Raw genomic sequence first — 24,092 nt, 5'->3', positions numbered from 1 at the left:
TTTCAACTTGCAATAAATTATGCTCTCTGGTGTTCCCGTTACAGAAGCCATTTGGAAAGATCCTGGCATTATTTTACCTCTTGGGACTATCCCCTCTTCTGGGGTGTTTGCTAGGCAGATTTTTCCTCTAAGCGTTGCACTGATAATTTTTATTATGGTTGCAAAAACTGCTCCAGATACAGCTTTTCCACTGAGATAAAAACTGCTTTGTACAATTAATAAATGATACCTGGGTAATCTGTGGTTCAATGCAGCTAGACACTTTGTCAAATCTCAGGGGCTTCGTCCACACTCCAGATTTTTACCTTTGACTTAAAAAACTGTCCAAAACTTTTTTTACTAGTTACAAAATTTTGGAAATATATTAATAATTATGTTAAATATTCACACTCTATTTAATAAGGTACTTTCATGCCTGGTATTTTTTCTGTTCTTCAAATCCAATAAGGTGTCTCAGTCCTGGGGTATTCTGTGATTGCTTAAAATGGTTCAATCAGAAGGCAAAGTACGGTGTGTAAAGGAAAATACAGTTTAATCAAGGAACTGAGCCTGTAGGAAAGAACAGCAGGGAAGACTTACTAAGGCTCAGAGCAGCTAAAATATAAATTGATGTTAATCTAAATGCAAAGGGAATGTTTCAGTTCAGCTCAATTAATGATATTTTAGTTTCACACACCTGCACCTCAAAAATACTGGTTTGGGTTTACAAATAGAAAATGGAATAATTTCCACAAATTTAATTTCTATGAATATTTTAAAATATATATTTATGTTTAAAATCCTGACAAGGTCTAGTATACACTGGTCTGAAATGAGGGATTTTAATAAAGAAAACCTGCTGTAGAAAGTATATTGATATATGGTTTATATTTAGTTACATAATATGTATATTAAAACATACAAATCAGGAAAAAAAGAAGGGCCAGGGTTTCAGATAAGCCTTCCAAGGTGTTAATTTGTAAGTGTAGGTCTTTACCATGTGCTGACAGGTTTCCACACATACTTCCCACATGTGCTCTGGTGATTACAGTTTTGCACGTAAAACTCCCTTGCAGCAGTTAAATTTCTCTGTGTCCAATCTAACAGACTGACAGAAAATACTGTGTGCCTCTGCTATTATTGTAATAAAATAATGAATACCTATGTTTATCTGCAAATAGGATTTCTTCAAAAGCCAGATGAACTTTCTCTCATTTCTACCTTATTCAAAATTCTAACCCAATTAGAGAAAAAAAAATTCTTTCATTAATATTTCACACCACAATCTTCTCCAAATTTGGCCTGTATTTTACATCAGAATTATTTTCATCATTCAGATAAGATATCCAGCAGACTGGATAATAAAGACTTTTTGGTTGTTTTGAAATACATAGTACATTAATTCTAATTTCTTCATAATTTTAATGATTTTGTCTATATTTGTTCTAGCAAGGCTAGATATTGTGAACCTCAAACAAATAATGGAAAATGTACACATTGCGTGTACAATAAAAGCATTACTTTCACAGAGGAGTAAAACTTTAAAGGATCAAAAAAACCAATAAAATTGTTTAAAAGCATTCCAATGTTAGATATTCACCTGCGATTAAATTTTTCTGTTTGAACTGCTTTAGAGTTTTTCATCATTGTGTAATGCTTCAGAATTTTGGTATATCCTTGTCTTTTTCAAAGTATGTGCAATGTAATAAGTACTGTATATAGTCATTCATAGGATGAGTACTTTAAAAAGTTTCATAGCTTCAAAGTGATCATCTTCTTTTGCTTGTCTAGTTTATTCCTATTTATTATTTCTAAAAGACACTCCAGGGGCTAATTATTTCATATAGTGCTGCAAGAAAGCACCCAAAATACTTCACAAGAGTGGTAACCATCAACTATATCCTTCAAAGATTAATTAGAAGTAAATATTCAGCCTGGCTTCCACAAAAAAAAAAAAAAAAAACCACACCAAAAAACTAGACAGGTGAGTATACAAGTATTTCTAGTCCACACAACAATGGACCTTCAATACAGGTATCCCAGGTCAAGAGAGAATTGAAATTTATTTTACTGAATTGAAGATACCAGCACTCATGCATGACATAAGTATATTTTAAAAATTCCTTTTCTTAAAGATGCCTCTTCAAAGCCAGAAAGGACCATCGTTCCAGAGGAACAGGTCCTGTTATTACTAATGACAAAAAATGAAGAAAGCCTATAATCAAGAACATAAAGAAGCAGACTGGAAGAGAAATTAAAATCAAACATTCAGGTAGAGAGATGACAGACTGAAGTGAACAATTGATCGCTGCTAGAGAACGATGTGCTGCGCAGTGTAGTCAGCACAATGTTCTTTCTTGTTCTGCGCAAGGATTTATAAATCTACACGTGTCAGTTCTAACCTGATGGATGTGTGTTTGGAGCAGTGAAACCAGACCAATATTTTACAGTAGAACACAGTTCCCTTGGCTGAGATCCTTGGAAATTTCCAAGTGAGGAGGATTCACTTAGTTCTTACAGTGCCACAAAACAAACTGAGTTGCTGTTCCCACTAAAGCAGACCAGGGCGTGCTGGGCACCTGTGCCGAACCTTGCCATCTGCCAGACAGCACGAGAGCAGGTGCCAGCTGCAGCCCTTCCCAAGACTCCAGCTGGAATTCATTAGTACCAGCTCCTCATAAGCTGAACATTTGTTGAAATCACTGGAAGCTGTTTTGATGTAGGTCCAAGCACAAACTCCAGAAGATAGGTCTGGAATACAGAAGTAGGTACACGTACTTGCACGCACCAAACATTTCCATTATCTGCATCCAAAACCTGATCATTCCTTAGCACTACAGTTTTACCTTGTGTCCTTTGTTAGCTGATTTTTCAGGCAGCCCCACTACCTGGAGATTTGTGATCACACAAAATCTCAGGTTTAGTTGTTTTTTTTTTTAAACTAAGTTCCTGGTTACCAGTGTTGCTAAGAATATATTGTGAACATGAGTCTCAGAGGGTTCAGAAGCAGACTGATAAGCACACATTTTAAAAATATCATTATTTTTTGTATTTTTAAAATGTATTTTAATGCTTAGATTTAGTAAAAAGTACTCATGTCACATTCAAACCCAAGCTTTTAATCCTTTAGCAGAAGGAAATGTTGTACAGGGCCAAAGCTGGAATGATCTAAGATCATTAATAGTGAAGATAATTTTTATATAAGAAAAGGAGAATAAACACCAAGCTTCTATCTCAAATTTCATACCAAGTATTCTGTCATGTCTATCCATTTAAGTAATTTTGCTTTGCAAAAATACATTAATATTTACTTGCTTCTACAGTACATTCTGAGACTCAGTATAATATGAAAACACTAGGAGTCAAAAGTTATCTATTGCGCTGACAAATTATGTATTGTATTGATCCAGAATAGAAGTAATGGCACTGATTTTCTGATAGGATTTCTGCTGTTATTTACCCAATGGTTGTGCTGGGTCTAACAGCACCAGAAACTTGTTAGTTTGCTAACAAGATGCACACATACCTAAAAATAGTCTTTCTTCTGAAGAGTGGATAGCCTGAGTTTTAACCTGAATAAATATACCAACGCCAAAAGTATCTATTGTCAAGGATATGCTTAAATCTGTACCTTTAGAATGCCCTGCAAAATTGCTCAAGACCTTGTGAAAACTAAGACCAGCTGTCTCTGGTTTCTTAGCATAAACTAGGAAAAACTTCCTGGCACTAAAACTTCCAGGGTGTTGAAACTCAAGAGAATTACAGGTAAATGTCTCAATGGATATTCCAGCTTGTTGCTGAGTTACAAAATTCTGACAAGAATGAAGCTAGCTGGGGACCACAAAGGACTTGGGCAGAACTTAAGAATCTAAGCTCAAGATTTTAACCTAAAGTTTGCATCTAAGATGCAGGATGTCTGCATTTTGGAAAACCCACTTCAGCCAACTTCTGCATCAGGCCAGAAGCACCGCAGTCTTTACATGATTAAGACACTTGGAGATTCTCTCCTGTCTGCACCAGGTAGGGATCTTCTACTCACTTTGTCCCTACATCTAAATTTACTGAAGAACTCAGTGGGGAAGGTAGTTTTGTGAATTCAGGCTGTTCACTTCAGTCCAGCATGGGACATATAACACCTAAGTGAAAGGCCCTGAAGGCACAATCTTATTTTCAGCATTTCCTACTGGCACCACTCAGATGCTGAGCACCTCTTTCTGTACCTAACTCAGCCACTGACAGCTAATTGTGGATATTCACTGGGACTCAGCATCCAAGTCCTTTTAAAGGCTCTGACTGCAAGAGTGTGATAAAGTGCATGGGGGAAGTTTTATATTGCAGAATATGTGGTTCAGTTACAATTGAGTTCTTGTTTTCGAAAGTGCTGTATATTAAAAGACTAATAGAAAATGAGTAAAAACCCGAGATAAAACTTGAGGTATTCAGCTGAAATAAAGATTTAAATAGCTGAAGAACAATGCCCTTTACAGGCTTGATTTTTAAGCTTATTCCAAAGAAAACATTTATTAACGATAAAAACATTAGGTTGCTGGTTTGTTTTTTTTTTTTTTTCTGTATTTTACATTAATAACAACCCCTCCATAGCCAGAATGTTGTGTTATTGCAGCACTAACAAAAAGTTGCAGCTAAATTTCTGGTGGACAGGAAGGAATGTTTTTTTTGAGACAGTGGCACAAATTATACCTGACAGTTTTGATTATCTAAGGAAGCAGCATCCTGACTCTTGGCCCTCTCCTAATCTCCTCACTACACTCAAGACAGCTGGGTTTCAACAGCTCACATGGTTCTCACAGAATTAATGCTCTCAGCAACAGGAAATATTTTCAATATTATCTGTTTCCTGTAGAGACAGGTAGAAAAATAATTTTCTCATATTTAATAAGACCTTTAAGGGGATTAGCTCAGTATATATTAATACAAAACAGCAATCAAATTAATCAAATAAAGAGCCCATTCCTAAATCTGATGTCAGTTAAACTATAGAAATGGGAGCCAATGGAACTGGAGTGTTAGGATCAGTCAGGAGCCCAAACACAGTCTATCCTCTACTCCATGTCAGCCAACAAAAAATTAATCTTATTTTTACAGGCTGGTGAAGATCATGCCATGTTTCAGGGAGACATCTGTTTCAGCAATGAAAACAAATGAGGGGAACAAGGTAAAATATAACAGAGAGGGACCTGAAAATGCACGAAGGGAAAAGCAGGACAAGAACTGTACCATTGTCTCCAGTTCGTGGGAATGATGTGTCCAGGAGTCGTGGTTTTATCAGACATTAGAGTCAAAATGCTGCACATGGAACAACTCTTTCCTAAAATGGGAGAACCTGCTGAGGTAAAGGTTTCCAGCATCTAAAAGCAGTGCCCACGCTGTGTGTCTTCCAAATCATGTAATCAGTTAAATCTAGCAATACTAGAGCTAAGCAAGAGATCCAGTTTTTAACATTATGTCCCAATGTCCCCATGACATGACAGGTCATCAGTAATAGACCCAGACACTTCACCTTTCTTACTGTGCAACCACGGGGCTAAATTTGTGAATGTAACCATGTTTTTAAATTATTTGCAATGGGAATGTTTCCTGAATAAGGACCAAAGTGAAATAAAATCTTACAAGTAGGTCCAGTAAGAACAAAGCAAATGCCATTTTCAGTTCTGGGTATTTTCATAGGAACAATGTTATCACTCCCATTGCCCCAATTCAAATGCAAATTGAGCACCACATTTGTTTAAATTGGCTAGAGAAATAGATACACAGAAGCAAATGCTGCTAGATCTGGGCTATGGTGCATATCTGATGGCACAGCAAGGTTCAAAGTATTATGTTAACAGTACTGCAGCTTTAAAATGTTTGTTTTAAGTGCTGGCAGACCTCAGTCTTGAAATCTGTGCTACAGGCTTTCTGAGGAAGCACAAAATGGAGCAAGTAAAAGCTAATAGCTTGTTTTTTCCCTCTGCCTCTCCCCCCAAAACTAGAAGCAAACAAAAAAGCAAATTAATATTATTTTCATTCCAGACATAATTTTCCTTTCTTAGAACAAACCAATTCCTATGTTTCAGCTATTTCACACATTGCAGCTTTCATACTCATGATGCTGTACTCAGTTTTCAAGGGACACCACCCGAGACATTCCAGTGAAGAATAAAAAGTAGAATTTCCAAGGGAGAGGCACATTTCCTTTAATTAAAAAAAAATGTATAGAAATTATAATTTTTGCATGGTATTTTCAATGTTTTCCATTCAAAAGCCTCTTAATGGCTGGTATAAACTTTGTGTATGATGCATTGATGGAAACTTGAGTCTCCAGTTCTGGTATTAATATATCAAAATTAGTAAGGATCATATTCTACTGCTTTGCCTGCAGTAAGAAATCACTTTTACATGCTCTCCAAAACAGCACAAATTTTTCAGTTGATGAGATCTTCCTTTAGGAGAACAGAATATCCTCAGTGTCTTACAGTAATACTACCTTAATTATACTCCAAGCAAGATTTCTCCTGTGTGCATTATTTGCTTATGATTTATTATGATTTCCAGACCTCATTTTACTTTGCTTAATCACTCATACTCTAAATTACACCTACCATTCTCCCCTCAAAATATCCCCAGTGTGGATGCTATGAGGTGTAGTGAACTTGTCATTTGAAGTTTTCTTAAATGACAAAGAAAGGCTGGCTACAGATAATCACCAGAATAGCAAAATAGACACAGAGGACCAAGACTTAATTTCATTGCGTTTCATCAGCAAGTAGTTTGCATGTGGAGAGCAATAGAATTTGTACTGATGGAAAAAAATTACGTAATCCATATTTTTCTGCTCATAGCCAGAAATTTTGTAATGCTGGAGTGGTCCTTGCAAAAAAACAGCTTCATGACAGATATCTGGAATTTTCTCAGCTCTTTAAACCAGTATATAATACTTTAACATTTTAAAACCATTTCACTTAAAAAAAAAACCCAAACAAAAAAATCCAAACAAATCTCCAGAGCTATAAATTATTTAACTTAGCTCTAGAACTAATACCTGTAGGAACATTACAGGAGTCATTGCAGTGTAATTTTTATTATAAATTTATAGCATCTAAATATTTTAGAGACCATCCATGAAGGTGGTAGAACAGCCTTCCAGGCAAAAATGCCAACTCACACCTTTAGGAAAGAAAATCCCTAAGAAGTTGCCTGTCTCTAAGCCGTAGAAAAGTCCTTTTTCCATGTAGAAGGTGAAAGTCTGAGAGCAGACACCATTTAGTGCTTTGACCCATTCAATGTGGAAATGCACTACCTGCAGCTGTCCAGGGAACATCCCTGATTGTCACAGGTTGAGTTAAATTAGTGGTGAGGGGCTGTTAAGGAACAGTTCTAGCCTAGGAAGCCCACTGGGAGATGATCAGTGTGTGATAACCCAGACACAACCCTCTTCACTGAGCCAAAAATGGGACTTCTTGGAAATGTCTCCATGCCAGTTAAAATGGGATTGGTTCTAATGAGGTTGTTGCAACATTTGGTTATTAGTGCTGTTGCCCAGGACAGGACTAAACTCATGGGTGAAGGTTAATGTTTTCATAGTTATAAATGCCAAGAGCCCCAGGGTATATGAGGGGAGTTTTCTGAATGTGGCCTTGCCTCAGGGAAAAGGGAGCATGGGGAGCATGGCCAACAGCCCTACCCAGGGAGCAAGGATGCAGACCATCATCATCATTTTGACTGCAATGAATGCTTTGAAAGCAGCTATTGTTTGTGGCCTACATAAGCTGACAAGGTGCCTTCAGAGCTACTTCCCACCAGAGAGACATTATTGTCATTATTGTTATTATTATCTGGGTTTGTTTCTCTGTTAGCGGTATTTGACCAATTTTTGCACAGTGGGTTTCCTTTGTATATTCTCCCCTAGAGCTGCAGTCTTTTCTGTCAGAAGTTTGTCTCTATAAGGAGTTCAACAGCAGGTCACAGACTTGGTTTACAAATGAAAAGACAAATTGACAGTCAACTTAGAAGAATAAGAAGACTCCACAAATTTTTAAGTAACTTACTGAAAAACTAGAAACACACATTTCTTGGACTTTCTTCTTTTTATCTTCCTGACCCAGCATCCTCATTTCTCTGAGGTCAAACATCTTTATGATTGTAATTTTTCAATTAGATTTATCTTAAATGGGTGATATTTAGAGAGATGATAGCAGGGGTAAGAGAAAAGAAAGAAATTAAAGCAGATAAGGATAGGGCAATCTGCAGTTCAAATGCATCTACTGAGCCTTTGGTCACAAGAGTTTGCATTATTTCCCTCACACCAAGTATTTTTTCTCTTGGGAAACTGTCTCATCTTTAAATAAACTATGTTTATGGAAGATGTTTCATTACAGAAAAATGAAAAGCTAAAAATTTGAAGAGTTAATGTGGAGCAGTCAGATCAGAATGAAGGCTGGGGTAAAAACTAAAGATTGGAGTAAAACTGAGCATTCCATTGATAAATACTCTATCTGCTCTGCAAAACCAAAGCCTGCAGATCCTCTAAACAATAATTCCAAAGGGAGTTTTTAACTGGAAGACATTTCAGGGCCTATCTGTTTCAATGTATAGGAAGAAATAATCAGCACACTTGAGGGAACATTTTTGTTGATGAATTTTGCAAAACCAGGATGAGTTGTCTAAAATGTTCTTCTACACAGTCTCTCTAGCCATTTCCTATAGAGCTCCTTAATTTTCCAAACTTCAAATCACTCTTAAAAATCTAAAATTATTTCCAGCTGATTTTTATTTTAACCCTCCTTTTCAGATTGACCTGAAATTCAGAGTGCTGGTCTCTTAATTTTCTCTACAAACAGCACTAAATAATGGTATAAGATTGAATAAAACCTGAAATAGTGAGTGACTTATACATGCACTTTTATATATTTACGTGAATTTATGGATAAATACACACGTGTGTATATGTACATGTGGGAAGGAAGAACTTACCTATGTCCCAAGTAAGGGGGTTATTCTGTTCCATCTCCCTTTTCCCTATGACATACCAGATGCAGGCCATCCAGTGAGCAAGCAAGGCAAACATGGACATGAGAAGCGTGAGAACGATTGTGCTGTGCTGGGAGTAACGATCCAGCTTCTGAAGGAGACGCAAGAGGCGCAGAAGCCGCACTGTTTTCAGAAGGTGGACAAGGGAAACCTGGGAGAACAGGGAGAGAAAACCACTTGTCAGCACATAAACAGCTTGTCAGCAGCTTCCTTCAATCACATGGTCCTTGTTTCAAGAGAGGAAATTCTAAAACTCTATGAAATGTTGCCCACTCTTCATTCAGCTGCATAGCTGACTAGACTAAATCTTAACACAGCAGAGAACAGCAAAGAAGATGCTTAAAAAAACAGGGAGAAATTTTGATGTGTAAATACATAATTACAATTTCTGATATAAACCAAACAAACTTGAAATACTAGGAGATCTTTCATATTATACTTCTTTATGCAGTCTTCTTTTAGATTTAGCTTAAAAAAATTTTGTTTGTGAAATATGGATTCTTCTTCCCAGTTCTAGAAGGGAAACATGACTGTCAAACTGTCCAAAGATCATTTGATTGCAATATGAAACCACAAAATAAGTATCTCCAAGTACACAATGATTTTCAGCTTCAGCTAACAGCAGACCTAATTTAACTGTGTATGAGATGAAACCAGCATATAATTTAGCATGGGAGAGGCAATAAGAAATAACAGATATTTTGCAGAACAATAAAGCAGAGAAGTTAGAAAAGGCTCATATTTGTTCTTGAGATTTAACCCTGTGTTCAGAGACCTGGGTTTTTTACTGCTCTGCACTAAGTAGTAGTCCAAAAAAGCTTTCATTAAAACTTTTAATACTGCTTCTTAAATTCCTTAACTAAAGTATTATTGCCTTTCAAATTTATGAGGCAAAAGCAGCACCTAATCTGAAGTACATGGCTCTGGCCTTAGAGGAGTTCCAGCATAAAGAGAGCAGTCTCTGCATGACCCCAACCCTTCCAGAGCATCCTTCAAGCTACATCCATATCATATTGTGCACAGCCCACTCTTGTGCAGGGAATGTACTTTTCACCTGTTGGGCAGAGCTAGCAAACAATATACACATTAGGATCCAAATAGTTTTAATGTATTTGTCTAAGATTAAATAACCATTATTTTCATTAACAGTCACCTTTTTTTTCCCCTTCCTCCATTAATGAGACAGTAGGATTAAGGCCTGGTTGATACAGGATACCCACATCAGCTGGAAAAGTTACATCGGACTTGAGGTGTCTTGCGACAGCACTCCCAGAGCACAGTAAAGAGCTCTCTCAAAAGCAAGTCTAAAAACACAGCTCAATCAATATCCTTTTGCTTCTGCTAATCCAGAATATCCTGAAGCTCAACCTTTCTGTTACCAAGGCTAATAATATGAAATTTAAATTTTATAGGTGAGCATTCACCAGCAGCTAGATCCGAGGTGACTGATATATTCTGTAACACCAGGTGCTGTTGATTTGTTCAAAGACTTAACAACTCATTGATTATATTCCACTCTCAGGAATTAAGTATGTGGGGAACCTGTAAAGAAGAAAATAAGAAATCTACAAGCATTTTTTTTTTTTTTTTGTCAATACAGTTGTGGTAGTGCATAAGTAATTCTCCCATGAGCCTCTTCAAAGGGCAGTATTTGCAGCCCCTTATTTAATGTGTTTTTTTTTCTCAAGAACCTTTACATTTTTTTGTCATCTACATAGTAAGGAAAAAAAGAAAACCAACAAAAATGACATTTTTTCAAAATACATTGTTAAAATAAGATCTGACATTTGAGCTCACAAACATTTACAAGGTCATTTCTTGCATTTCATTTCCTCATCTTATGTCATTCTCCATCTGCAGTGCCAGAGAATTAGTTATGTCTGTGGCCTTAAGCCCAAGAATATCTGCAAATCTAGGGCAGAAGGCTGAAAAATATTTGAAGTAATTGCCATGTTTATACCACTACAATCATATAACTGTAATTTATAGTTATTCTTTAACTGCCATGAATCTGTACCGACTGCCTCTGTTTCAGCAGTAACTCATTTCCCAAAGTCTCCTTTTCTTCTCTCCCATCAGCTTGTTTGGAACAAACATGGTTCTGTTGCACTTATTACATAAATGGGTCCCCATTCATGATTGACTCTTCAAGGTGTAGCAGTAACATACATTTGTACGATGATTTGTATATAATGGTTGTATATGTGCTATGGCCTACGCGTTAAAGCCTTCATCTTCCCATGGGAGCCTATGTCCTAAAACATCACAATTAAATAATCATAGCTTTGGTGAAATTATTGCTTATTTTTTTTAATTCCTACCAACAAGAAATTGTAAAAAGGCTGTTATAATTATATGTGTGCCCTGCCACTTATCAGTCTTGTCTAAATTCTGATTATTTTTGTTAAGCTGCAGCTATAAAGACAGTGAATCGTATATCATAATATTCTTTATAATGTGGAAGCAGGTTCTATTTTAAGGTGTAAGGACTGCCCCATTTCAAAATAATTTCTTCATAAAATTGAACACAGATGTAATTAATCATGTGTTATTGCACTGAATTTTCTCATTAGTCACGCCAAACACTCTTCTGGTATTGTGCCCAGTATGTCATTGGAAGATCTGAAATGCCATCAGGCAGCTTCTTTTTTTATGTCACAAATTTAGGGAGACAAAATAAGGAGTCAGCACTCATGTTTGTGCCTGCATAGATTTTCCTTTGCCCAGAGATATAAAATCATCAAAATTTTCCATTTTGTTAATCATTTTAGACTAGCTGGGTTAACCTTTTTCTGTCAAAAGGACAGGGACAGAATTTTATCTGAGACTAACACAAACTCAATCAACATAGTCCTGAGAAGTACTGACAAAAAATAAAGCTGCTACAAACAAGTGATGAAATTCTCTTCCTGGAAGTGTCATCTCCTACATAAAAAAATGAATGAATGAAGAAACGGGCTACATTTTAAAAAATGACTAGTGGAGGAGATTTTTAATAATTTTTCGTCCATCTGGTTACGTGCCTTTCCTCAAAAAATGATACTCTTGCTCTACAACCATTGATAGCTACTCAAAAAGGAGCAATTCAATCATTATAACCAGTGCTTAATGGCCTGGTTTTTATGACAACATTTGAAACCAAATTTCCCCGAATTAAAGGATTCTTTCTGTCAGATGAACACAAGGATGGAAGGAGCTGGGGTCTTGACATGCTCTGAGGATAGGCAGGAATGTGTCTGTGCTCTCAGGCCTCCAAAGAGTCCCCGATTTTAACGGTAGGGTGAAATCCAGGTAGGGTGTAAAGGCAGTAGAGCCAACTCATACAGTTTCAAACTTTTGTTTCTTTCAAAACATATTCAAAGATAGCAAAAGACTCCACAGCATTTACGTGCACTCTGTCTCCACCAATCTCCAGCTGGGGCATGACATATATGTGCCATGCATACACAGGTATGTCTGGCACTATACCTACAGCTTGCAGAATTTAGAGCGTCCCCAAAGGCTTGGCCTTTGTGAGATGCTCCCTGATGCCCCTTCTCACCGCTCTGTTGAGGCAATATCTGAAAGCTGCTGAAGTGAAAATCTGAGAACAGACATGAGGAAATGACTTATTAAATCATCAAGTCTGCAAAGAGTGTAATGTGATTAACACCTCCCCCCGTTCTTGAAACAGCTGATAAGTCACTTTTGTCTCGAGGTTTATATTAACAGTTGCCAAGTCTTGTCACGAGAGGCGATATGATATAGTAAGGCATTGTGTTCCCATCAAAGAATCATACAGAGGTCTTATTAAGAGAAAAAGTTTAAAAGTACGACAGGAGATGTGTATTAATAAAATTATGGCAGCATTTTTAACATTGCACCATTTTAACTGTAAAAATAATCATTGGATAGTACTTTCTTTCCTGGAATTAAGTATGGAAAGCTTATCAGTCCTTCCAGTGGGGCCAAAAAATATTGTTTTCAGTCTTTTTAATTTTCTCTTTGACAGGAAAAGTAAATATGGTTAATTTAATGAAAATTATTAATAACAATTAAACCAACAGCATTATGCTGGCTGTTTGGTTTGAGTGTAAGGGATAAACTGAGACAGTAATGTAGGTCACCTACTGTTTATAAAGAAATGGTGAACAATGTGAAACTATCAGATTTTAAAAAGCATCTACAATAGCATGAGATTGATGGTTCTTTATGTAATAATGACATGAAAAGGGAGTTCATTGAAGGAAATTGAATTAAATGATAAAATCAAACATGGTACCTTACATGGGACCCTTCCTGACTAGTGTTTTTCTATGTTTTTGGTTTGGTTTTGCTTCTTTTTCCTGAAATGTGTTTATCCTATCATCTCTGTACTTGTCTGTAACTCACTTTTAATGAAATTAAGATTGAGTGCATCTGTTTATGAAAGATCCAAAATCTAGGAATTAGAAAGCGGACAGCTGAAAACCTCAGTCTTTTCTGGCAAATATCCACAAAATTAAGAAACCACTTGCCAATGTTCTTCTTTTCAAAAACTAAACCTTCTGATTCAGAAGGGCAGGAGGTGTTTGCCTTCTTGGGAGGGAATTGTTTGCTTCTTTGCTTATTGCAATTTTGCTTAGTAGATCCTTACTCTACAAAATCCAATAGGCTAGCAGAATAAAAACCTTTGTCTTAGCATAAGTAAACCAATGCAAATGTAACCCATCATGATCATGATATCACCTAATTTTAGAACAAACATTTTCAAAGCTGATTATAAACTTTTGTCATTACATTCCTAAAAGAAAAAAGATGAGTTGAATCCAAAGTCAATGACAGTTGCAAGCAATACATGATAGAACACACAAAAAATTAGTAATCATGCTGTAATTTTTTCACAAAAATTCCCAGAAGTAAAGAGAAAGAGGATTCCTGGCTAAACAAACCTCTTGTCCATAACAATTATTTACTTTACTACAGTAAAAATGTATAAGTCTTGAAAAATTAAGGATTGAATTTATGCACCATAAGAGATCAAAAGCCATAGAAAACTCTATTTGAGTAATTAGATATGAAGCTAACATAGGTGCAACTGTTTACAAAACAAAGAAAATTGAATTAAAAATTTGGTACATCCATGGGTGAAAATACACCACAAAGCTGTAAAAGACACCTAAGTATTTTAGTTAATTTAGTTTCAGTCTCCAGATCCAGAAAAAAAAAACCCACAAGAAACCCCTCTTGAAAAAAGAACAATTCAGAAAAAGGGTTAATACTTACCACAGTGACGTTGAAAGCATAAAGAAGATCAAAAGGAAGTGCAGCAATTAAGTCAATGATAAACCATGTAGTCACATAGTGGATACAAATAGATCTTGCTTCAAATATCACTTGGCCAGATTTGCTGACATATGTCGTTCGGAAATTTAAAATAATATCTGCTTGACAAAGAATGAACAGAATCAGAGACAGTGATTTCTTAATTCCTGGGCATAATACCAAGAATCCAGCGTAATGCTGATTGGTTTTCTTCTGCACCATAAATACCAGATGAATAATCTAATACAGAAACAAAAAGAAACTATAGTTGTAAGAAATGCATATACATGGAGTTAAAGCTATGAATGCACTATTCTTTTCAAGGAGCAAACAGAATATCAAAAACATTTATCTCTCATTGATTTAAAAGGGGGTTTGAATTCAAAAACAACATCCACACACATTGATCTTTAAACTGTACAAATATTGGTATTTTTCTGAATGAAAAAAATAAAGGTATTGTTTTTGTCCATAAAATTTACTAATACTTATTTTGAAATAAAAAAATAATTATTTTATTAAAAATATGTGATTTAAGCTCTTTTAGTGATAACAACTTAGCACAGATGACCGATGTCATCCTCAAGGATAACCATTTTTTTTATCAGCTGAAAAATGCTGAACACACTTGAACAAAAGGCTTTTTGGGCTATGGTGGAGATCACAAAAGTGATATGAATTGCTTGGTGACTTGTGTATTTTCTATGTTCCCATCTAACATTCCAGGATGCGTGTCTTTCAGTATGAGATATACTTTTGACGTGTCTTGCCAAAACACATCAGCACTTGAAGAAAAACTCAGGTCTTGACAACAGAGTCTCAATTATTTTCATGTCCTACAAGACAAAGACTATAATCTGTCCTCAAGCTATGCACCCTGTTTCTACTAACATTAGTGGGAGCCACTTGTGTAACTTTTACAGTGTCAGAAAAGAGTGCAGCCAACCATTAAGGCTGCTGTTTTACTGCAAGATAGCTCCAGGGGGAAAAAAGAGATTGATTTGCATTTCTCCCTAGAAGTTCTTTAGGTAAGCTACACTAAAACTGCATAAAGTATGACCTTTTCTTCAAGCCTGCTAACCATAAATTGCAAGAAGACAAGAAACAATCACTTTTTGCCCCACTAGGGCAAAGAGAAGAAGAGAGAGGTTCAGTACACAGAGAAAATCATGTTGGATCTTTCCTTCGGGGTATCAGAAAAGATTCCTTAAGGATAAATTTTGATCAAATCCCAAGTTCTAATGATCTGGGTCTGAAAAATAATAATTCACCAGGTTTCACTAGCAGAAAAATTTTGTGCTGTCTTCTGTAGCTTGAACCTAGACAGCCTGCTATGATCATTTGTCATACTGGTTAACCCATACTACAAAAATGTTATGAACTTTTCAATTATACAATTAAGATGGCAATATAGCATAATTTCACATGGTTCATAATGAGCAAGAGGGCAGGTTAAACTTCACAGGTGCTTTCTAGAGACAATTCCAGATTTCTAGCCACATTTCCAGATCAGTATGGCAGCACCAGTCAGATACAGAACACCTTCATGAAGATTTGTTTCAGAGATGTAAGAAAGATAAAGGTATTTGCATCATTAGTATTTTGAAACTTCTCCTTCTCACTTGTCTCACAAACTACAAAGTGTAGTTATCAAAGTCAGAAAAAGTATTTGCTTATTTATTGCTCATTAGCATCTGTGAAACAGCTAAAGATTTAACGGAAAAGGAGATAAATTCTTGCTTTAAATGTAAGTACATCCACTACACCAAAGGCTTATCAATGTGCATATGCAATTCACTGTTCAAGACTGAAGAGATTAGAGGTTTTTCTACACTGCACCCTTTTCTGTGTTCCTATCAAAGAAATTTAGGACAACAGCCCCAGATAACAGCTATATACAAAAAAAAAAAACAAAAACAAAAAACAAAAAAAAAAAAAGGAAAGAAAATAGGAAATGCTAAGTGCTTCTTTCTGCATCCAGTTTATTAGATAAAAATCCAGAGGGCTGGTAGTAAGCGTCATCCATCTTGTATTTCTTGACAACTTTCTGAGCAATACTTGGGTGTACACAGTTTCTTCATCTGGGCAATTTACAGTTTATTTACAGCTTATTTACAGCCTAACTGCTGTGTTAAAGTACTTACTGAGAAATATGTAAGGGAAAAACAAAAAAGAACCCTTGAGTCAAAAAACTTCTAAGAGCACAACAAAATCTTTAACACAAGTTTAGAAATGACCGTTTCTTCTGAGAGATTGTATTATTTCTAAGAATTATATATTCCACAGGTTTTTTTTGATTTCTGTTAAAAAAGTGAAAGATTTACTCTTTATTTTTTATAAATATTTTCTTATCACTAATAGTATCTTCCGAAAATACTAATGAATTATTTAATGTTTTAGAAATTTTTTGTAATCTTATTGTGCACTAGCTTCTACAAACTGATGACAATTGAAAGAAAAATCTGAAATTCAACACAAGAAAAAATAGTGTAAAGCTTCAAAGATTCCAGATAACTCGAGAGCTTCGAAACTAATGACCTTCTCTGGAGCTGAGCTAGTTCCAAATGCTCTGAGGTGAATTTTAATCATTTCCTCCAACACAAAGGGCAACAACTGCAAGTTTACACCTGTAAACCAGGCAAGAGGAATGTTTAATCTCTGAGCTGATTCTTAAATCATATATGAGGTAACTCCAATATATTTGGATAATTAGTGGGTTAAATTTTTTCCACAAGAGATACATTTGAATATACTATCTTTAAGTATGCTCTAACAAAAATTTCAGCCTGTGCAAACTTCATATTTAAAGCTGTGTTTGATATGTTTTTTTCAGGCTGGGACAAAGACTGCAATCTCTCTTCTGCTTTAGCACATCTCATAACACAAAAACCAAACATTAATAACAAAGATTATTTCTAAAGAAAAAAAATCTGAATTTACTTTATTGCAAATTTTTTAATGTGAGATAGGAAAGCATCACTTTAACTGGTCTTGTGAGACACAAATATCATGTGCTCAAGAAAGCAGAATAGAGCATTTAAATAATGTCTCTGACTTGAGAAATGTCATTATAGTTACCTAAAACTAAACAGTACAGCAGAAAAAAATCAAACTGCTTAACTCCTTACGCCTGTCTTGAAGCACAGCATGCACACATCTAAATTACCATGTATTTCTTGATGTAGAGAGGGAAAAAAGAGTGAAATATCTTTATTCTTGTCTTCGTTAGGAAAAATTTGGGTTCTTATTTTGTTACATAATTCAATTTCTGTTCAAATAAGACAGAAGAAAAGTCAGGATTCAAGCAAATTAAAGCTCAATATAAAGTCTAGACTATCCTATTGACTTTAAGAAGGATCCTTAAATAATTCTTAACTACATGGCCTTTTCCACAAGACTTATACTGTGTTTAACACAGATACACATTGTGTTAACACCAGTGTGTCTTAAGCCAGTCGTGATCTCCTCCTTCCCCACTCATTTCTGTACGCACTGCTGTGTGTGAACCTTGAGCAAAGAGTGTCAGTCTTCCAAGCAGTGAGTTATTTTTGTTTTCTTTTGAACACAAAGGTAAACTTGACCTGAAAGCACCCAACAGGGAGAACCCAATATGTCCAATTTCAAGAGGCCTGGAACTAGGAATCACGTCACCCTTGCACACTGTGTAGGAAAATGGGCTTCTGCTCCACACACCCTCTGAGCGCAGCTCCCCGCTGATGCAATTACTTTCTGCTTTTTGAGTCCTGTTCCTCTGAGTTCCCCTTCTCTCTACCCTGTAGACTGATCACCTTACCCTACCAACTCAACACAACACAGAACAGAAACCCCTTTAGGCACTAAGTCCTTAAGATGCATGCAGGGATAATAAACAGTGAATTTGTGAAACCACGACTGATTTTTCTCCTGGTTGGATCCCATGGCTAATTAGCTCCATCTGCATGGATTCTCTGTCTGCTATTTCCACTACTGATAAGGTATGGGCGCATATCCCTTAAAAAAAAATAAATCTTGTAAGAAATGTGATATCTCCAAACTCATGCAAAGATACACTGAAAGATTATAGAAAAAGTATTTTTATATTAAAAAACCCCATTTTTTTCAGCCATTAAATTAATTTAAAATTGTTATCTATAGACAGCTGCAGTTCCTAACTTATTTGTGTATTTTTCTCCCATTAAGCTATTACACAATATTCACAGCAGTAAACACCAGAACACTGGGATCATTATTATCCAAATGTCTTCCAAGTTTGTAATTATCATGGCTACATGGGTCTGTGATATTTTCATTCCAAAAACCTGTAGCCAATAACATGATATAATTGGAAGGCTGTAAGCAATTACTTTCCTAATCTGAGTGTTCTAATGGCTTTTGCTTACCTATTGGTGAATATTTTTCACAAGTTTCCAGTGTGAAATCCACACCCCAGCATTGCTTGATTCCTAAGAAAAGGCAACTTATTTCATAGCTGGGCATAAAAGAGCTGGGAAATCTAAGCAAGTTCATAAGGTTTTGAAACTGGTGGCCTCTCTTGTATTAAAACTCTGTATGACATGCTACATCCTTGACCATGTTGTCTCTTTATAGATTTCTATTATGCAACACATTCACACACAGACATATTCACACAGTGAATGGTATGAAAACAGCAATTGAAATTGGTGCTGAACAAAGGGGGAAAAAAAAGTTGAAAAAATGGAGGTTCTACTTAGTGTATAATGCAGATTGGTCTCCTAAATGATATAAAAGGAACAAAAGCCAAAAACGGATAGTTGTCAAGCTAATTTATAAATCATTACGATGTTTTCCAATATAATACCCCTTGTAACATTTTAAAAGCTCAATATGTGTTTTGTGTAATCTCAATTTCTAATCCCTGTTTAAAAAAAAAAAAAAAGAGTCTGGAGTCCAGCTGAGCCCCTTTACCCATAAACAGGATTATTTTACCTGAAGCAGCTGATTTTCCTGTGACAACATTTTTTTGCTCTCTTTAGGCTTGATGGTTTAAAAACTAAATCCTTCTGGGATTAAACATATGATCAAGTTATAGCAGAATAGCAATTCAGGATTAGTCAGGTGATTCAATAACTGCCCATGTCATAGTCTAAAATTTCAGAAAATGCAATGTAATATACCTCAGTTTAACTGTCTTTCACTGGGAACTAAATGAAATTGAAGAACCCTGTGCCTTTAGGGAAAGTGGCATACGTATAAGCAGTGATGTTGTATTAGACTGCAGTCACTCAAACCTATGCTTGAGAACTAGATGATTAAGGTATGTTAACCCCATTGATTTTCAGAGAAGACAGTTTTCTACATTCTCTCCCTGTTCTAGATGGTATGACTGACACATCTTTAATTTCTTGTATTTTTTTTCACTTTCCTTGATGTGACTTTACATTGGTTTTCCTTAGCTAGTAATACTTTCCCTGAAGTCCAAGCTCTGATTGTTTTAACAAATTTTATTTAATGATACAAGGATAATGATACTAGAATCTGGCCAGAGAGCTTTTAGGAAAGTTTTCAGGAAATATTAGTGCCATATTGTTTGAAGAACAATTTATCTGTCCCTATACAAACTCTTATTTTTTCTATTCTCCTGCTGAGATAAACATAGATGTTCCTAGTAAATTGCCTAGGAACAATTTATTCAAATGGAAGTGATTTTTCAGTTCAGCATCTTCCTTCCAGACATCTATAACCACAATTAGTTTGATGATTTTCTTTCAGAGTCTGACATGATCAGGTGAGGGAGATGAAACTGGGTTTATGTAAGAAAAGAAAGTAATGTTCATCTTTTAACATTGCATAAGAACTTGAGCCATTATGAGATCAAATAAAGCTTACAAGAAAAAAGAAAAAAAGCACAGCAGAGGTTAAGTACCAATAACCTAAGTACTAAAATGTAGGAATTTTATGTAATAAATATGTAAAATATTTAAAAATATGTAAAAATACATACTATATAAATAATATAATCAAAATCATGTCTTAATAAAAGCCTATTGCAGGTGCTGGATGAACAATATTTTTTTCTTTTTTTTTTTAGAAAATTATATCAAAGAGTGAACAGATATTAAGTAACAACCAATATAAACTACAGAAAAATTGTAATGAAAAACTAGACCTGTTTGAGAAAAGAAACACTGGTGTCCATTATGAAGGAAAATTGCAGTTTTAGGAAACAAACAGTAATAGGAAACTTTAGTTCCTTTGTAGTAAATAGTGTCATGTCATTACAAGAGAAGCTAATAATAATCTCATAGAAAATCCACATGTGTTCAATACATACTTCTTATCTAATTTGGGAATGAAGCAGCAAAACAAGGTTGTGTCATATCAGATGTTAAATTGCAATTCAGTGTGCCCAAAATAAGACTCAGGAGGTAGTAACATTTTAAAAACCAAACACTTAGCAACATGTCACTTCTGCAGGTTGATGAAAAAAAACTCCAAAATAGAAATGTGTATCTTACAAGCTGTAAGAAAATAGAGTTTTGGATTCTTTAAGGTCTTTGAAGAACAGTTGCTGTCCTTCAGGAATACGTGCTTTAGCCAAATACATTTTCTTTAATACATGTGTTAAATATGACATCTTCTATTTAAGACTCAACTAGAGGGTAAATATTTCTAATTCTTGTCAGAATCTTTGAGAACTGAAAGATCATACAAAACTACATGTAACTGAAGTCTCAGGTGTATTATGCTGATGTAAGTAATAGTAAGAAGAAGGAAGAAGTTGGGACAAAATATATACTGCTACAACTTATAGAAATTGAGTAGCCCAAGATATAATGTCTAGATCCTAATGGACTTGATATCTAAAATGGAATATCAAGACCCATCATTGTACTACAGGATGGTGTTTTGTTAAGTAGGAAATTTTTTTCTCTTCCACTGCCTAAACAGAAAATAAAAAATAATCTAATGGAGAAGCATTATCATGAAAGAAAATTATGGAAAAGGATTAGAATTAGCCCTTAAGCAAGTATACATTTAAAAACATGAAATATAGCTATCAAGTATACCTCTCCCTCCTATTTTCCTTTGGGTGCAACCCTAAATATAATTTTCTCCTGGTTACTAGTGCTTCAGAATATTGTGCAAACAATCCCATTTAGTTTTTGTGGGCAGTCATAGAGTCTGGAAAACGCATTTTAGAGCCACATAACACCTCTATTGAAAGAAGCTCTTTTTCAGAAGTCTTGTGGCTTTAGCTGGATGACTAGAATGGTCAGGAACATGGTTTAAAACTACAAATTCTTAAAATCTTTACCACAATTCACATGACATTAGGTAACATGATGGACTTCTGAATAAGATTTCTATTAGCATGGAGTAACTGTAATTCAGAATCTTTTTGCTATTAAAGTACTGATTGAATACACTGAGCTGTTTTACCAGTCAAACTTCTCCAGTGAGAAGAGTTTATTTACCATTTGACACCAAGTTGCTTATCACTGCACAGTACATGAGGAATGGCATGGTCCCTGTCCTAGGCAGTGCTATGATGTATGTTCTCAGCCCTGATCCATTCAAGTTTGTCAAATAAACAACTTTTTCAGTGATTTTAGTGGAAGAAAATCCATTTTTGGGTGTGATGGATCACAGCAGAACGGACTCCCAAAATCAATCTGTAACTGACAGTCTGATTTGATCTTCCTTACTATTTGTTCTTACACTGGAAAGTTATGTGATATTGAAATTGGCATCCAAGTGGAAATACTGTTTTACTTGGGTAACTTATCCATTAATATATATTAAAAAAAAAAAAAAAATCTGAAGGCATCTTTTGAATGGGTGTTTTTATAATGAAAGTGACTCCCTCCAGAAAGACATGGTCAGTGATAATGCACTAACATGATATGTTCTATCAAACACCATTCTTTGGCTGCTGTAGACATGAATGACCAGCACCCCAGTGTCATGACAGGGGGTTATCTCTTCTACCTGCTTCTTTGATTTTTAGCCTTTGGAGTCTGCCCTTTTGGAGTCTTTGACTATGAGGGTGTTAATCTGTGATTAGCTAATCTCAGTCCCATAGCAACCAGAAAAGTTCCACATATCTTGACCATTATAATAACATACTAAACTGGAAAGACTTTTTTTCTTATAAACTATGCAGTGTCTTTTGAAAACAGACTCAATCCCTGAATATATTGAATAGGTAAATTTATTGACTTTTCTACAAAGGAAGATAAAGACTTTGGAGTCTTGAAAGAAAAGCAAAGAACTTGAAATATTTCTGAAAAATGAACTGGTAGCTCTGCTTTGAAAAGAAGCTAGGATGTGTGACTGCAGAAGTTTGAAAGTTTCTACAAGGGCAATTTTCTTAATAGAACCTGCAGAAATATGGGAGAAAGAAGTAATTCCAAAGAGTGGAGAAACATAGTCACATGATGTAACTTTTCACTAAATTCAATCTGTGTGAAGCTGACATTGTTGTTGGGTATTTCGTGAACAGATTTTACTTCACACAAATTTTTCAGAAAACAAAGCAAAGATCAAATCAGTAAAACATTCAGTGGCCAGTGGCATAACTGCTTCATTCATGTCCAATTTTTTACCAGATCCAAGGGAAAACCGGAAATATTTTTCTCAGAATTTACCCCATGCAGTGTGACAGCAATTCACATACACAATATCCATAAATCATGATAAATCATAAGTCAAAAACAACCACATACTAATTCATAAGAAGTGTGGTAAACTATCAAGCATCAAATAATTTCCTTGGAAATTACCTGGATAGTTAATTAGGAGACTTTAAAGTTATTAAAAAATACAAAATTGTATTATCACTGTATTACAGGATAGTAAATGAAAAATACAACTTCTGTAGTTCTAATGAAGAGGAGTTAGTAGAGGCAATACAAATAAATTTTCAGGGTGCCTCCATTACCATAACACTTTTCTGCATCTACCTGAAGATACAGAAATAATCACTTGTGGCTTACACTTTTCTCCTTTAGTTGATGTTTTTGTGCTTGCAAACAGCATCTTGTGTGCAGACAAGCATCTCTTCTCCTTACAAGTATGTGAGGAAGGTTATTGGAAAAATTTTTAACATTATAGTGGTCTTGCTCTTGTGAATTCAATGTTTTGAGGGAGAATCATTAGGAAATATATTACTGCTTTTCAGCATAAATATATTGCACTGTTTTCTCACATTACTTGATAATCCATAGACATGAAAATTTTCTTATGACCTTCTCTTTCAAATATTAGGTGTATCAACAATGTGATTCTATCTGTTTGCATCGTCTGTTTATATGCATTCACAGCTGACACCATTTGTTGCTTAGAAATAAATTCCCAAAGTTAATTTCAAAGCACTCCCTTGGTCCTTTCCTGAATTTTAGAATATTGCAGCCTGAAACCACGTTTTCAAAAATTCAAAACACTGTCATTTTCTTTCAAGATGCAGAAATTTTCTTAGATGTGAGGTCCTCCAGACACAGAAATTATTTTAAATTATCTCTGTGTACTTGCAAAAATAGATGATAATCATCATAATAATAAATAAGATTAAAGAAAAAATAAAAAAGCCTTACATATTTAAGCAATCTAATAAAATTTATAGCATTTAACACTTCCTTATCTCTTTCCAACAAATTTCATTCAACATATATTATTTTCCATACAATAAAATGTACCCTTTAATTAGTGTGTAAGTCATGAATGATTATATGAATTTCTACATGGTTTATACCATAGTTTTAATCTCTACATATTAAACATGTTAGACACAAGGACTTCATATGATTTAAAACGGTTTATGAAAGATTTTGAGTCATTTA

At 35.1% G+C, this 24,092-nt stretch overlaps 1 protein-coding gene across 1 annotated transcript in view; it reads right to left on the bottom strand.

Moving 5' to 3' along the window:
* The window catches only part of KCNH8 (potassium voltage-gated channel subfamily H member 8), a 174,688-nt gene that overhangs the window by 56,881 nt on the left and 93,715 nt on the right, over window positions 1-24,092 (bottom strand). Inside the window, exons 6-7 of the mRNA XM_058832431.1 lie at window positions 14,254-14,411; window positions 8,953-9,160 (exon numbers count right to left, since the gene is read on the bottom strand). Of these exons, the coding sequence (XP_058688414.1) occupies window positions 8,953-9,160; window positions 14,254-14,411 (366 nt within the window). The remainder of the gene's footprint in view (window positions 1-8,952; window positions 9,161-14,253; window positions 14,412-24,092) is intronic.

This window comes from Poecile atricapillus, chromosome 2 (genome assembly GCF_030490865.1).
Source record: "Poecile atricapillus isolate bPoeAtr1 chromosome 2, bPoeAtr1.hap1, whole genome shotgun sequence".
NCBI lineage: Eukaryota > Metazoa > Chordata > Aves > Passeriformes > Paridae > Poecile > Poecile atricapillus.
This window is presented reverse-complemented; position numbering and strand designations above follow the sequence as displayed.